Consider the following 13,907-nt stretch of genomic DNA (forward strand, 5'->3'; position numbering starts at 1 on the left):
TGCATATGGATCAGGGATATACTGAGTCTTAGTAAATGTAATAACATGATTCACATTAGTCAGTATAAATCATCTAGTAAAGTATGGTTCCATATCAGTAACTTTTTCTTTGCTTAGTAGCATAGAAAAAGATTGTCCTAAATCTTATGTTTTTGGCATAAGCACTATCTCAAGGGATAAAGATAATATTCTGTTGTTAAACCAATTTCTTCGAGTGCTACTCTGTACTTGCCTAGTTGTGGGAGAAAGAAGGCAAGTAGTTAGTTCTGTGTCCATTCTTTAAGTGAACACTTTTTAAGAAAACTAACATTTATTGATGTCTCTTCTCTTCTAGGCATTCTACATATGCTATATTATTTAGTCTTTTCAACAACCCCATGACATGGATATTATCCTAATTTTACTGAGACTCAGAAAGCTAAATAACTTGCTCAAGGTCACAGCTAGTAAGTGACAGAACCAAGATTTGACCCTCATCTCTAATAATACAAACAGGAGGAACTTAAGATGCTTAAAATCAAGAGTAAGGAGATGACATTCTTAGAACTGATTATAATAGCTGGTAATCTGTGGCAGTAATAGCTAATGTTTACTGAGTGTCTTTCTTTGCCAGCAGTGAGCTCAGTAGTTTGTATGGTTTACCTCTGTTTATCTCTGCTGGATTGTAAAATGAGTGGGAGGTTCAGTGAGAAATAAAAGTGGAGCAGTAGTTTGAGGCTTTGAATGCACAGTAGAATGCCATTGAAGGTTTTTGAGTAGAGGACTATCCCAATTAGATTTGCATTTTTGGGAAGATAGTTCTTAGAGTATAGTGGAGTTTGGTTTGGAATAGGAGGGCCTGGAAGTTGGATGATTACCTTGAAGGCTATTAATTATCAAATTCTTTCAGATGAGAGGTGCTGAAGCTTTCAGTTACAGTGGATGATTGTGGAAAAGATGTGAGAGACCATGCATAAGGAAAATTGGTAGATGTGTGGAATGATTGAATATAGGGGAGAGAGGGAGAGAGAGAGAGATATCAATAACTTTAATGATTTGATTCTGGACTGTTAACAGAGATAAGGAACTCAGATTTTGGGTGTATAAGCTGATTGAGGAAGTAGTCAAGAGTTTTTTTGAACTGTGGGGAAATCTGCTGTAACGTTTGTGCTCTTGAAAGACCTCATGTTCTGCAGATTGCACACTAAGAATATAGGGCTATGGGAAAATAGGGCTGGAGGACACTACTCAAAACCTAAACGGTTTTGTAACCAGAATGCTATCAAGAATAATAATTGATATCTTAGGAAATGACTTGGACAGACCAGGTAGGTGGCTTAGCATGGTTGGATGCTGCTGCATGGGATATTAAAAATATACATTACAGAGTTGAGATGTGCTGGCTTGTGGAGGGCACTGAGACAAGGCAGTTAAAAGTGGCGCTCTGAGTCAATGAGTCTGCTGTTAAGATAGACTCAGAAGGAAATACACCAGCAGAGAGCTGTGTGAGTCTGGGGGTTTGCCTAGCAAGTGGGAACCCTGGATATGGGTGCTTATTTTTAGTTGTCTTAGATCTATAAGGACTCCTGCCTGTGAGCAGCCAAGCTGAGGGCTTTTTTTTTTTTTCTTGTAAGGTTATAATTCCACAATTTCAGCTCCACATACAAGTCAACCCAATTAATACATTAAATTGATACTGTTCCCTTATTTACCAATCATCTGTAAGCTAATCAGTATTGTAGAAAAACATGTTGTAGCTGAACTGGCCATGTATATTTCAGAAGCAAGGCTGGGGCCAGAGATATGAATCCTGAAGTCACCTGAAATAGTGACAATTGAAACTCCTGAAGTAGATTAGATTCTGTATTTTTTTAGTATCCAGCAAATATTTGTGAGTGACAGCTATATGCTACAACGTTGTGCCAAAACATTTTGGTAAACGTACGTGGTCTCTTTAACATGTACATACAGTATAGTGAGAGGGAGAGCCATTAAAAAATAATCATGCAAATCACAGTTTTATTTATATATAAGTGCTATAAAGGAAAATTGCAGAGTGGTAAGAGAATTTATTTGAAATTTCAGTGATGGTCTAGAGGAGGTAATGTTTGAGCTGAGATCTGACGGGTGAGTAGGAGTTAACTAGTGAAAGAGTAGTGGGGGTGGAGAGAATGCTTTAGAGAGAGGGAACAGTGTATTTGAGGGTCCAAAAAATTGTAGAAGGGAGCATGGAGTATGCAAAGAACTGAAAGGAGGCCAAGGTGGCTAGAGTTTGATTGGTTTAGGAGTTTTTTAATCAGGAAAGAGATGAGTTAAAATTATTCTGACTTCATTTTAAGCAGTTGAACAAGTGTGGATGTAGGGAATTTATGGTTGTGAAAGGTAATGCTGCCTTGAATTAGGAAGTGCTGGTAGTTAAGATGAAGAAAAACTGGATTTAAGCTTTGTTGGGGGAAGTGAAATTGATAGGATTTGATGATGGATTAGAGATTAGGTCATCTAAGCATCTGCATCATGGGATGTTTAGCCACATTCCTGGCTTCAATTCACTAGATGCCACTTATCGCTGGTTATGACAACTAAAAATATCTATAGATATTGCCAGATGTCCCCTGGGGGGCAGAATTGCCTCTAGTTGAGAACCGCTGGTTTAGGTAGAGAAGAAAATATTGAAGATTACTTCCAGATTTCTGGCTTCTATAACTGGATGCATGGTGGTACCATTCACTGAGACAGAACAAAATGCAAGAGGAGCAAGCTTTAGGAGTATGTGTATTTAATAGGAATTGAAGGGTGAGCAGGGATGTCATGGGTTCTGTGGACATGTTGTCTTAAATGTGCATTTGAAACATCAAATTAGATATTTAGAGTTGATAGTTTAATACATATAGATCTGGAATTAAGAGGAAAGGTATTGACCAGAAGTGTACATTTGGTGATCATTGGCATGTAGATGATAATTGAAGCCAAGAGGATGGGTATGATTGTCTAGGGGGAGTGGTGAGCCTGGATCCAAGACTGATTGAAATAGGTTGAGGAAAGGGTAGGAAAACAGATACGGAAACTAAGCTTATTTACAATTGTTTTGGGAAGTTTGGCTGTGAAGAGGAGGAGCCAAAGATGGGAAGTTGGAACAAAGGAGTTTTTTTGTTTTGTTTTTGAGGTGGAAGAAACTTTAAACACATATAAATGTTTATGGGAAAGATTCCTTAGAAGGTGGAAAGGGCATGGGTCCTGCCTATAGGTGGAGTGATTGGCTGTAGGTAAGAGAAAAGCTTTTTGGAACTGGAGGATATAGGAGGAGAGGATAGGTGTAGGTAAAAGGAAGATAGGTAGATTTGTACATATGGTATGGAGAAGTTAACGGAGTTTCCATAGTAGAGTGGCTTCTTCATGTTTTCTCTCTGAATTACTATGCAAGGTTATCTGTTGAGAGTAGAGAAGATGAAATGGGATGTCTGAGGTTTAAGAATAGTGGAGAAGGTTTGAAACAGTATTTGCTGGGTAGTGTAAAGAGCTCACTTAACATTGGTAATAATGAATTTACTATTAATAATAATAAATCAGTCAGCTGCTTTAGTAAGTTCCAGGGAAATATTTTGTTAGTAGAAGTTTTAATTAGTTAGAGAATTAAACCTAAAAAATTAAATTTTTGAAAATGAGTACGTTCTGAGTTTAAATTTTTCCTCCATTTTAAAGTCTTTTCTCTGTTTTTCAAGTTGCTATATTAGCAAACAGAACTCTTCTCAGTAAAAAAAATCTGAGGTACTTTTCTGGATTTTAACTTTTATTTCATTGTAGTTTTTAGGTGAAGATATGGTTGCCTGAACAAAAAAGAGGCTTGTAGAGGAATCAATTATCTGAACTCCTGAATTCCATCTATAATAACTGATTTTTGAAAATTCTGGGTAGTTTGAAGGTATTAAGTGAATTGAAGTAATTGATTTTGAATTTTGAGTTGAGATGAGGATAGGTTGAGGTTTTCTTGGTACTGAGTATAAAGTAAAAAGATGATTATGAATGAATTGTTCAAGATTTCTTGTGTAATGTTCAGTTTTGGAAAGGAGCAAATTTTATGGAACCTCTTGACACCCTAGGAGGAACAATTTGGGGACAGTTATCTTGCAGATTTTTCAGAGGCTCTATCTTTAAAATTTTCAATATTCCACCTTATTTAGAAACAGAACAAATGTATATGCCCATATCTCCTATCAGTTTTTTTCCAGCTTTACTGAGATATGAGTAACAAATAAAAATTGTATATATTTAAAGTATACATGATGTTTTGATATATGTATATGTTGTGAAATGATTACCATAATCAAGATAATTAAGGTGATATTCATCACCTCACAGTTATATTTTTTTGTGATGAGAACACTTGAAATCTACTCTCAGCAAATTTCAAGTGTACATTATTATTAACTGAACGTATTCACTGTAATTGTACATTATGTCTCCAGAAGTTATTCATCTTATAACTGAAAGTTTGTATCCTTTGAGCAGTATTTCCCCATTTTCCTCATCCTACTCCTCAGCCCCTAATAACTGCCATTCCACTCTCTGCTACTGTGAATTTGACTTTTTTAGAGTCCACATGTAAGTGAGGTCATGCAGTATTTGTCTTTCTGTGTCTAGCTCATTTCATTTAGCATAATGTCTTCCAGGTTCATCCATGTTGCAAATAGCAGAATTTCCTTCCTTTTTAAGGCCGAATAATATTCCATTGTGTATGTATACACGCACACACACACACACACACACACACACACACAATTTTCTTTATCCATTCATCCATCAGTGGACACAGTTAGGTTTTCTCCATATCTTGGCTACTGTGAATAATGCTGCAATGAACATGGGAGTGCAGATTCCTTGTTGAGATAGAGACTTTTTTCCTTTAGATATATACCCAGAAGTGGGATAGCTAGAACATATGGTAATTCTATTTTTAATTTTTTGAGGAATCTCCTTGCTGTTTTCCAATATGGTTGTACTTCCTATGAATACTGTGTAAGGGTTGCCTTTTCTCCACATCCTCACCAACACTTATCTTTTGACTTTTTGGTAATAGCCATCTTAACAAGTGTGAGGCGATATCTCATTGTGTTTTTTTTTAAATTTATTAATTAATTTATTTATTTTTGGCTTGTTGGGTCTTCGTTTCTGTGCGAGGGCTTTCTCTAGTTGCGGCAAGCGGGGGCCGCTCTTCATCGCGGTGCGTGGGCCTCTCACTATCGTGGCCTCTGTTGTTGCGGAGCACAGGCTCCAGACGTGCAGGCTCAGTAGTTGTGGCTCACAGGCCTAGTTGCGCCACGGCACGTGGGATCTTCCAAGACCAGGGCTCGAACCCGTGTCCCCTGCATTGGCAGGCAGATTCTCAACTACAGCGCCACCAGGGAAGCGCCTCGTTGTGCTTTTGATTTTCATTTTCCTGATGCTAAGTAATACTGAACATCTTTTCATGTACCTGTTGGCCATTTGTATGTCTTCTTTGGAAAAATGTCTCTTTAGGTCCTTTGTCCATTTTTAAATTGGGTCATTTGTATTTTTGCTACTGAGTTGTATGAGTTTCTTATATATTTTGGATATTAACGCCTTCTCAGATATATGGTTTGCAAATGTTTTCTCCCATTCTTTATGCTCCTTTTTCATATTGTTGATTTTTTTTTGCTGTACAGAAACTTTTATTTGATGTAGCTCCGCTTGTTGATTTTCGCTTTTGTTGCCTATGCTTTTGGTGTCAAATCTGAAAAATCATTGTCAAGACCAAGGTCATGGAGCTTTCCCCTTATGTTTTCTTATATGAGTTTTACAGTTTCAGGTCTTACAATTAAATCTTTAATCCGTTTTGAGTTGATTTTTGTGTATGGTGTAAGGTAAGGGCCCATTTTCATTCTTTTGCATGGGGATATCCAGGTTTCCCAACACTGTTGAAGACTGTGCTTCTTCTATTGTATAGTCTTGACACCTTTTAGTTAACCATATGTGCATGGGTTTTTTCCTGGGCTGTCTATTATGTTCATTGGTCTGTGTGTCCATTTTTATGCCAGTACTATACTGTTTTGATTATTATAGCTTTGTAATAGAATTTGAAATCAGAAAGTGTCATGCGTCCAGCTTTGTTCTTCTTGCTTAAAACTGCTGTAGCTATTCTGGGTCATTGGTGGTTCCATGTGAATTTTAGGATTGCTTTTTCTATTTCTGTGTGAAATGCCACTGGAATTTTGATAGGCATTGCATTGAATCTGTAGATAGCTTTGGGTACTGTGAACATTTTAACAATTTTGATTCTTCGGATCCATGAATGGGATATCTTTTCATTTATTTGTAGTCTTTAATTTCTCTCACCAGTGTTTTATAGTTTTCAGTGTACAGATCTTTTACCTCCTTGGTTAAATTTATTCTTGGGGCTCTATCTTTATAATGTATGTGTCTGTCATAAATGTTTTAAAGCCACTGAGATGTAAATTCATGTAGAAAATCTAGACCAGGACTCAGCACAAGAGATCCTCAAATGAAAGCTTGTTTTGTTTGTTTTTTTTTCATCTTCCTTTTATTAGGCAGTTCTTTCTTAGCTAAGTTCAGATAATAGTATGTGCCTAAAAGCAGTCAGGGTTCAGGGAAAAAAATCAGTAATTCAAACTGCCTAATCAGTGTACCAGTTGATAAATTAATCAAGAGATTAATTTATCTTGATTAAGATAAGCCAATGAAAGCTTATCTTAATTGGCTTATTATCTTGTAAGCCAATGAAGGCTCTACATTGTGGCCACACACAAAAAAAAACATAGTAATTTAACACATTAATAAAGAGTGGGTTGTTTTCAGCATGACATTTTCCCGATTCTATTTTATTTAATTTGAAGGGAAAGGGAATTCAGTATCAAGAATGAATTTAAACTTTTATTTCATAACTAGCTTTATTTTACTCAGTAATTGGTACTAGCTTTTTCTACAGTACATGTGTAACAAAGATTGTGGCAATGAGAGAGCCTGAGGAATTGCTAGTTTTTGTTGAAGTGTTTGTGAACTAATGACCTATTTTCTGTACGATATTTAATTTTATTTCTCCTGTCTTGAAAGCTCATTGCTAATTTGTGTTTGTTGTTTGTAGATAGCACTTATATTTAGCCCAAACCCTGTTACCAATTTTCATGTATTATAGTAAGTGATCAGGTCTTGATACTCCCAGCTGAAAGGTTTTTTTCACTTTCTTTTACATGGGGACCCAGCTAACAGGGACAAATGGAGAATCTACTGAGAATACCATGCAAAAGTTATACCTTAAGCTTTCTTTACTGACACATTTAAAAACTTTTCTGAATCTAAATCCATACTTAACTTGTCTTTAAGTTGTTGTTGATCTTGTGTTGATCTCAGACAATGATAACTTTATTGGTAATTTGGTTTGAGCCTGAGTTTGAGGACAGGTTATAATATTTTTTAGGAAAAAGGAACATTGGTATTTGGAACAAATATTAATTTAAATATTTTAAACTATTATGTAAATCTTATTTTTTATACAATTTTGAGAAGATATAATTTTTATATACAGTGAGAAATAGATATCTTCTATAATTAATTTTAAATTAAAGTAATAGATCTTGGCAGGCAGCCTAAACTGGTAGTATTGTAGAGATTTAAACAACTTTAAGAATAATGTATTTTACAAATACTTTGTTGCAATAGTTTTTTTTTTTTAAACTAATGATTAGGAAGACTTTACTTTCGAATGAAACAAAAACAAAGTCTTGAAATGCCGTTATGCATAGTCAGCTTATTACATATATGATCTAAATATTTGATGCTTGATATTCAGCCAAGGAGATTTCATATCATACATTCCTCTATTTTTCCAGAATTATAAGACCATTGAGCCATCTTCTGAAATATTTCTCTAAATTTAAGCAAGAGAAGTCTTGTTTCAGCATATATGTGCATTTCTTTTGAGTTTTTGTCTTATTTGGACTCTATATGTCTGGTGTAGGATAATCAATAAGGCGGCTGGATAGGGAGGAAAATTTATTTGTATAACAATCTACTAGGTCTCCATTATAGTAGTACTTGAGAGAGAAGAAATGTTCTATGAATGTAGAAAAAAGAAGAGGAGCAAATATGTGGAATTTCGTATTTTCTACCTAGTCATACATTTTTTCATATGTGAATGTTTCTACATGAACATGATCATTCAGATGAAAAAATTTTTTGAGTATAATAACATTTCATTTGGGTATTGTTGTAAAGAAATTTCTCCCTTGCTTTTTTTTTTGGCCACACTGTGTGGCTTGCAGTATCTTAGTTCCCAGACCAGGGATTGAACCTGGGCAACCGCAGTGAAAGCGCCAAGTCTTAATCACTGCACCGCCAGGGAATTCCCAAGAAATTTATTTCTTTTTGTTATTCAACAAATGTTGAGTACCTACTCTGACTTGTAGTAGTTTTGATCTGCCTAACGGATTCTCTAGATCATGGGGTTGGCAAAACTTCTTCTATGAAGGGCCAGTTAGTAAATATTTTAGGTATATGAGCTACATGGCCCCCCGTCACATTTTCTTTTCTTTTCTTTCTTTTTTAAACAATGCTTTAAAAATGTGTGGATCATTTTTAGTTTGCTGGCCCTACAGAACAGGCCAGAGGCAGTATTTGGCCTACAGGGCCAAATACTAAGTGGATTAATACTAATTAACACTAATACCTTGCTCTGAGTGGATAAAACTTAATTATTCAAGCGCCATTTAAAATTTTATATTAACCACTCTAACTGGAAGCCTTTTTCAAGTCTTTTTGTAAAGATGGATGCCTTTTTAAAAAAGCTTCTTAAAAGTAAAGCTTTTTATTATGGAAAGTATCAAATATATACAGAAATAGAATATAGTATTATAAATCCTCATAACACCAAGCTTTAACAATTACTGACATTTGACCAATCTTATTTTGTCTATACCTCCCTCCCTTATTAGTTTGAAGCAAATTCCAGGTGTCATCATTTCATTCATAAATATTTCAGTATTCTGTTTTGTTATTTTTTTTGTCTCTCCTTTTCCCAGGGCTATACTGTTTTGATTACTGTAGTTGTATGGTTAAGTCTAGAAGTTAGGTATGGTAAATCCTTCAACTTTTTCCTTCTATCTCTCCATTTATTTAGCTGTTTAATTTCTCTCATCAATATTTATAATTTTCAGTGTACAGGTTTTGTATATCTTTTGTTTAATATATTTCCAAGTATTTCATATTTTTAACTGCTTTTGATAATTTAAAAAATGTAAATTCCCAGTTATTTTTTGCTGGTATGTATACTTTATAGTCAGTTATCTTTTTAGGAAATTAAAACATGAGAGAAAAAGCCTTGGTTTCTACATATTATATTAAAATGTTCATTAGTTTTGTGGGCATATCTTTCTGGTATGCTTCGTTATCTGTAGGAATGTTACTCTTCTCATTTTTTTAATAAAAACTTTGTATGTGAATTGACTAGAATCCTTTTTAGACATTATTTCTTCAAATATTATTTTTCTGTCCTCCCATTCTCACCTCTCTTTTTGAGATTCCAGGTCCTTTCTGTTTAAGTGAGGCGACTTTTCCTATACTACTTTTAGATGAGGAGAGTTGGATAAGCTAGCTTTGCTAGATTTGTGGCTGTAGGAATCCTCTTCTGTTGCTATGTAGTATTCAAAAATATACTTTCTGAGACCTTTTCTCTTCTCCTTCCTTGCTTTTATCTAGATTGGGTTTTTCACTTTCTACAATATTAACGTTTTTGGTTAGATAATCTTTGCTGTGGGGAATTGTCCTGTGCATTGTAGGATGTTTAGTGGCATCCTGGCCTCTACCTGCTGCTTGCCAGTGACCACTCTGTTGTACCCATTCCCCCAAATATGATAACCAAAACTGTTTCCAGACATTGTCAGATGTCCTCTGGAAGTCAGAATCATTCTACTTTTAGACTTTCTTTCCTTTACACCTAATGGCTCTGTGCTACTTAGTTTAGATTTCTCTTACTGGCAATTTCTCCTTGGTGTGTTGCTGTGTTTTAGAAGGGAGTTTCACTTAGTTTTGAGATTTCTGATCTTTGTGTGATCCTCTTGCATTTACTTATGAGTTGTAGCCTGTGAAGCTCCCTCCCAGTTTTGGTTGCTATTCCACACCAAGTTGGACCTGCCAATTTAAGGAAGGGGGTGGGAAGTAGTACCTCTAGGCAGTTTGATTTCTGGATGTTCTGGCTTTGGGGCTGTCCCAGATCCCTTTCGTCTTCTTTCTGTTATGTTCTGATACCATGTGGGTCTTGCTGCTATTGATGTTGGGTCCTAACTGCCAGTATTTTAGGGTTCATGAGTAATTTATAGTCAATTGTGCTGTATTCGTTGGCCATTTTTATTTTGTTCTGGTTTGGTTTGATCTGTTTGTTTTATTTTCCTAGTTGCTTTGTCTTTTTGGGGGGGGGGTGATGGCTACTCAGGGATATTAAATAATTATGTCTCTTTCACTGCCAAGTTGCCCAGACTGCCTCTGCCTTCTTAAAATGAGTATTCTAAACATGATAAAAGAAACTGTTTTAAATGATGGGTGAGACTTGTGCCTGGTCATGGACTTGGGGAATGGCCTAGAGAGGGAGAGGTTGAAAATGCAAAAGACAGACCAAAAAACTGATGGAATATTTGTGCCCTAGAGGCTACCAGAAGGGATGGATACAGAAGTATTGATAGAGGGATTAACTTTGAACCGAGGAAGAGGACAGTTTGACAGGAGAGGTAAGGAGATGAGATTTCATACAGATAGTAGTTTGCAAGTTTGTAGTTAGGAAGCTGAGGAATGTCACATTTGGTATCCTCAGTTTTCTTAGTAAACTTTAATGTGAAGTTATCTGCTAAAGAAAGTGAGATAAGTGTAGGGAACTTGAGGAAAGGTGTAAACATTTTGGAATGCTGATGGTGAAAAAAGGAAGCAATATCTAACCAGAGACATGGAAGTAATTGCTGAGAGATGCTAAGGGTCAATCTTAGGTTTGTTCTTAAACTATAAATTTGAAAGATACCAATTTTGTGATGTTTTTTTAAGTTAGCAACTCGGATATAAGAGCAGAGAAGGTAGTTGTTTGTAGTGAACCTAAAATTAGGATTTTGTTAGAGCATGACAAGGGTGTAATGTTGTTAAGGCATGATAAAAATGAGTGGTTCAAGGGGTGCATTGTGGGGTATAGACTGCGTAGAGAAGGAAATCATGCTATTTCAGGAGCTGTTGGGTTGGGAGAAAAGGGAGGATTCAAGAGAATCCAGGTCTGTGTGGTTCTAGAGAAGGTATGAGGAGGGTAAGAAAGTGAAAATTGGACAGGAGATTGAAGCCAAGATAGGATATTGGAATTTAAAATTTCAGAGGTAAAGAAGTTCTGTTTTACTGTAAAGACCATGATATGGCTCTGGGAGTGTAACACTGATAAAAAATATTAAAGTAAAAGAAGTTCAGAGATGCTGGGAGTATGTTATGATACTTAGCCCATTTTAGGTAAGGGTGTCGCCTGTGGTGATGGCAAGAGGTCAGTTGGAGGGGAAAGTGTGAACCAGATAGGTAGATAAACAGGGAGATCTGTCCATAGATGGCCACAAGAAGGCAGGGTTCAGGGCGGTGTTGTAAGAATAGGGAAGAGGGTGGTTTGCATGAGCATAGACAACCAGGGACTTTTCTTCTAAAGTCTGTTGTATTTGGTATTTGTGGTATGAATACCAGGGGTTGCGTAAACTTCTTCTTTAAAAGGCCAGATAGTAAATATTTTAGACTTTGCCACTCACATATGGTTTCTATTGCATATTTTTGTTTGTTTTTATAACCCTTTAAAAATGTAAAAACCATTCTTAGCTCGTGTCCCATACAAAAACAGGCAGTAACTGAAGGTTGTAGTTTGATGACCTGTGAATTACACTCATTATGAATTCTCTGTGACTTGTCAGTGATACTTTACTATGTAAAAGTTGGTAACTATTTCAGTTACTAAGTAATTATTGTTACTTGAATAAAGGTAGTTTTGTATTAGAAAGTGTTAAGGAGATAATATATATTTAAAAAATACTATCAGTAATTTTATATTTCTCAATACAGTAATAACTTTTACATTTCTGAACAAAATTTTTACTTCTTTTTTTGTGGTGCATCCAAGTTGAGTCAGCAGATACTGGAGTTATTTGAAGCATGTCAGCAGCAAGTAAGTGATTTAAAGAAGAAAGAACTCTGTCGAACAGAGCTGCAGAGAGAAATTCAGCTGATTTTTCCACGTATGTTTCCTTGTTTTGCATACCCTTTGAGTACATGCATCCCAATTTTAAATTTTAAATAATACCTTATAATTCTCTTCTGTTTCTCTAGAAAGCAGACTTTTTTTAGTTGGGTCCTCTTTAAATGGATTTGGTACTCGGAGCAGTGATGGTGATTTATGTCTAGTTGTTAAAGAGGAACCAGTAAGTAATGAAACATTTATTCCAAGTGTGTTTCTCATGTTAAGTCATTTAAGAAATTTCATGTAAGAGTCATTGAGGAAAAAAACCTGTTTTGTTTAATTGCTTCTTTGAATTCTCTGTTTATAAGAATTCAAGGAAAGCCAGGAAATGCTGCTGCTTTTTTTTTTTTTCAGGCATGTACACAATAAACGTAACAGAAATTCTAGCATTAATTTATTTCTAAACTATTAAAGTGAGGTGGTTGCACTATGTGTTTTTAAAGAGCTCTGCCTCTATTTTGAAATGTTATTAGGTTGGGTATGTTACCAGGATGCAGCAAAGAGGAAGAGTTTTTCTTTATCTTGATATATTTCCTTCCATTTCTATTCTCAGTGATTCTATTTTTAATCTTTATTGTTTTCCCTTTGAAAGTACTATGGGATTTGTAGTACTTATTTTGGGAATTCAAAAAGAGAGATTTCACTGAAATTTAAAGTAAGACTACTGTGATTTAACGTAATTGTCTCTGATATTTTGACTTTGTTTCTTCTTATTTAGCAACCAGATTTTGCTATTTAGTATTATGTTTATTTGAGTTAACTGATACTCTTGTGTATCCTTAATTCCACAATAATTGTTGTTCATTAAGCTGACCTGAGCAGCCTCTTTAATATGCTGAATGAAGTCTCTTCTTTTTTTTTTTTTATAAATTTATTTATTTATTTTTGGCTGCATTGGGTCTTTGTTGCCACGAACAGCGGCTACTCTTTGTTGCAGTGAGCGGACTTCTCATTGTGGTGGCTTCTCTTGTTGTGGAGCACGGGCTCTAGGCACGCAGGCTTCAGTAGTTGGTGGCACATGGGCTCAGTAGTTGTGCCGCGCAGGCTCAGTAGTTGTGGTGCACGGGCTTAGTTGCTCTGCGGCATGTGGGATCTTCCCGGACCAGGGCTCGAACCCGTGTCCCCTGCATTGGCAGGCGGATTCTTAACCACTGTACCACCAGGGAAGCCCTGAAGTCTCTTCTGGATCACCAAAGATTAAGTTAATTTCAGTATAATTTTAATATGCCTTATATTTCACCTCTTAAAAAATACAAAAACCCCTGTTGAATGGTAATATATATTTTTACTATTCCTGTTAGTCCACTAACAAAATTGACTTCTAGTTACTGCAAATCAGAAAGAGATTTATTCCAGGAAAGAAACTCTTGATATTTTTCTAGGCTTTGAAATCATATAAAGGAAAACTGAAAAAGAAAAAAAAAAAAAACCCCTCAGAAATAATAAACATAGTGGAGAATACTAGAGTTTTGATTAAAACTTTCTCCCATACAATTAGGTTATACTTAGGTACATCACACTAATCCTCTAGTCTTATTCACATGTCTGAATCATGTTGTTACAACTCATACTGAAACACCATAGATTTGAATCTTATTTTTAAGCAACTCACAGTCTAGATAGGGAAATAAAACATGTTACAGAAAGTTAAAATTCTGTT

General features: G+C 35.6%; 1 protein-coding gene across 8 annotated transcripts in view; it reads left to right on the top strand.

Moving 5' to 3' along the window:
• The window catches only part of TENT2 (terminal nucleotidyltransferase 2), a 57,221-nt gene that overhangs the window by 12,428 nt on the left and 30,886 nt on the right, over positions 1-13,907 (top strand). For all 8 annotated transcript variants that reach the window (XM_060143188.1, XM_060143187.1, XM_060143186.1 and 5 more), the window contains 2 exons: positions 12,131-12,245; positions 12,337-12,428. In XM_060143188.1, the coding sequence (XP_059999171.1) occupies positions 12,131-12,245; positions 12,337-12,428 (207 nt within the window). The remainder of the gene's footprint in view (positions 1-12,130; positions 12,246-12,336; positions 12,429-13,907) is intronic.

This window comes from Lagenorhynchus albirostris, chromosome 3 (genome assembly GCF_949774975.1).
Source record: "Lagenorhynchus albirostris chromosome 3, mLagAlb1.1, whole genome shotgun sequence".
Classification (NCBI taxonomy): Eukaryota; Metazoa; Chordata; class Mammalia; order Artiodactyla; family Delphinidae; genus Lagenorhynchus; species Lagenorhynchus albirostris.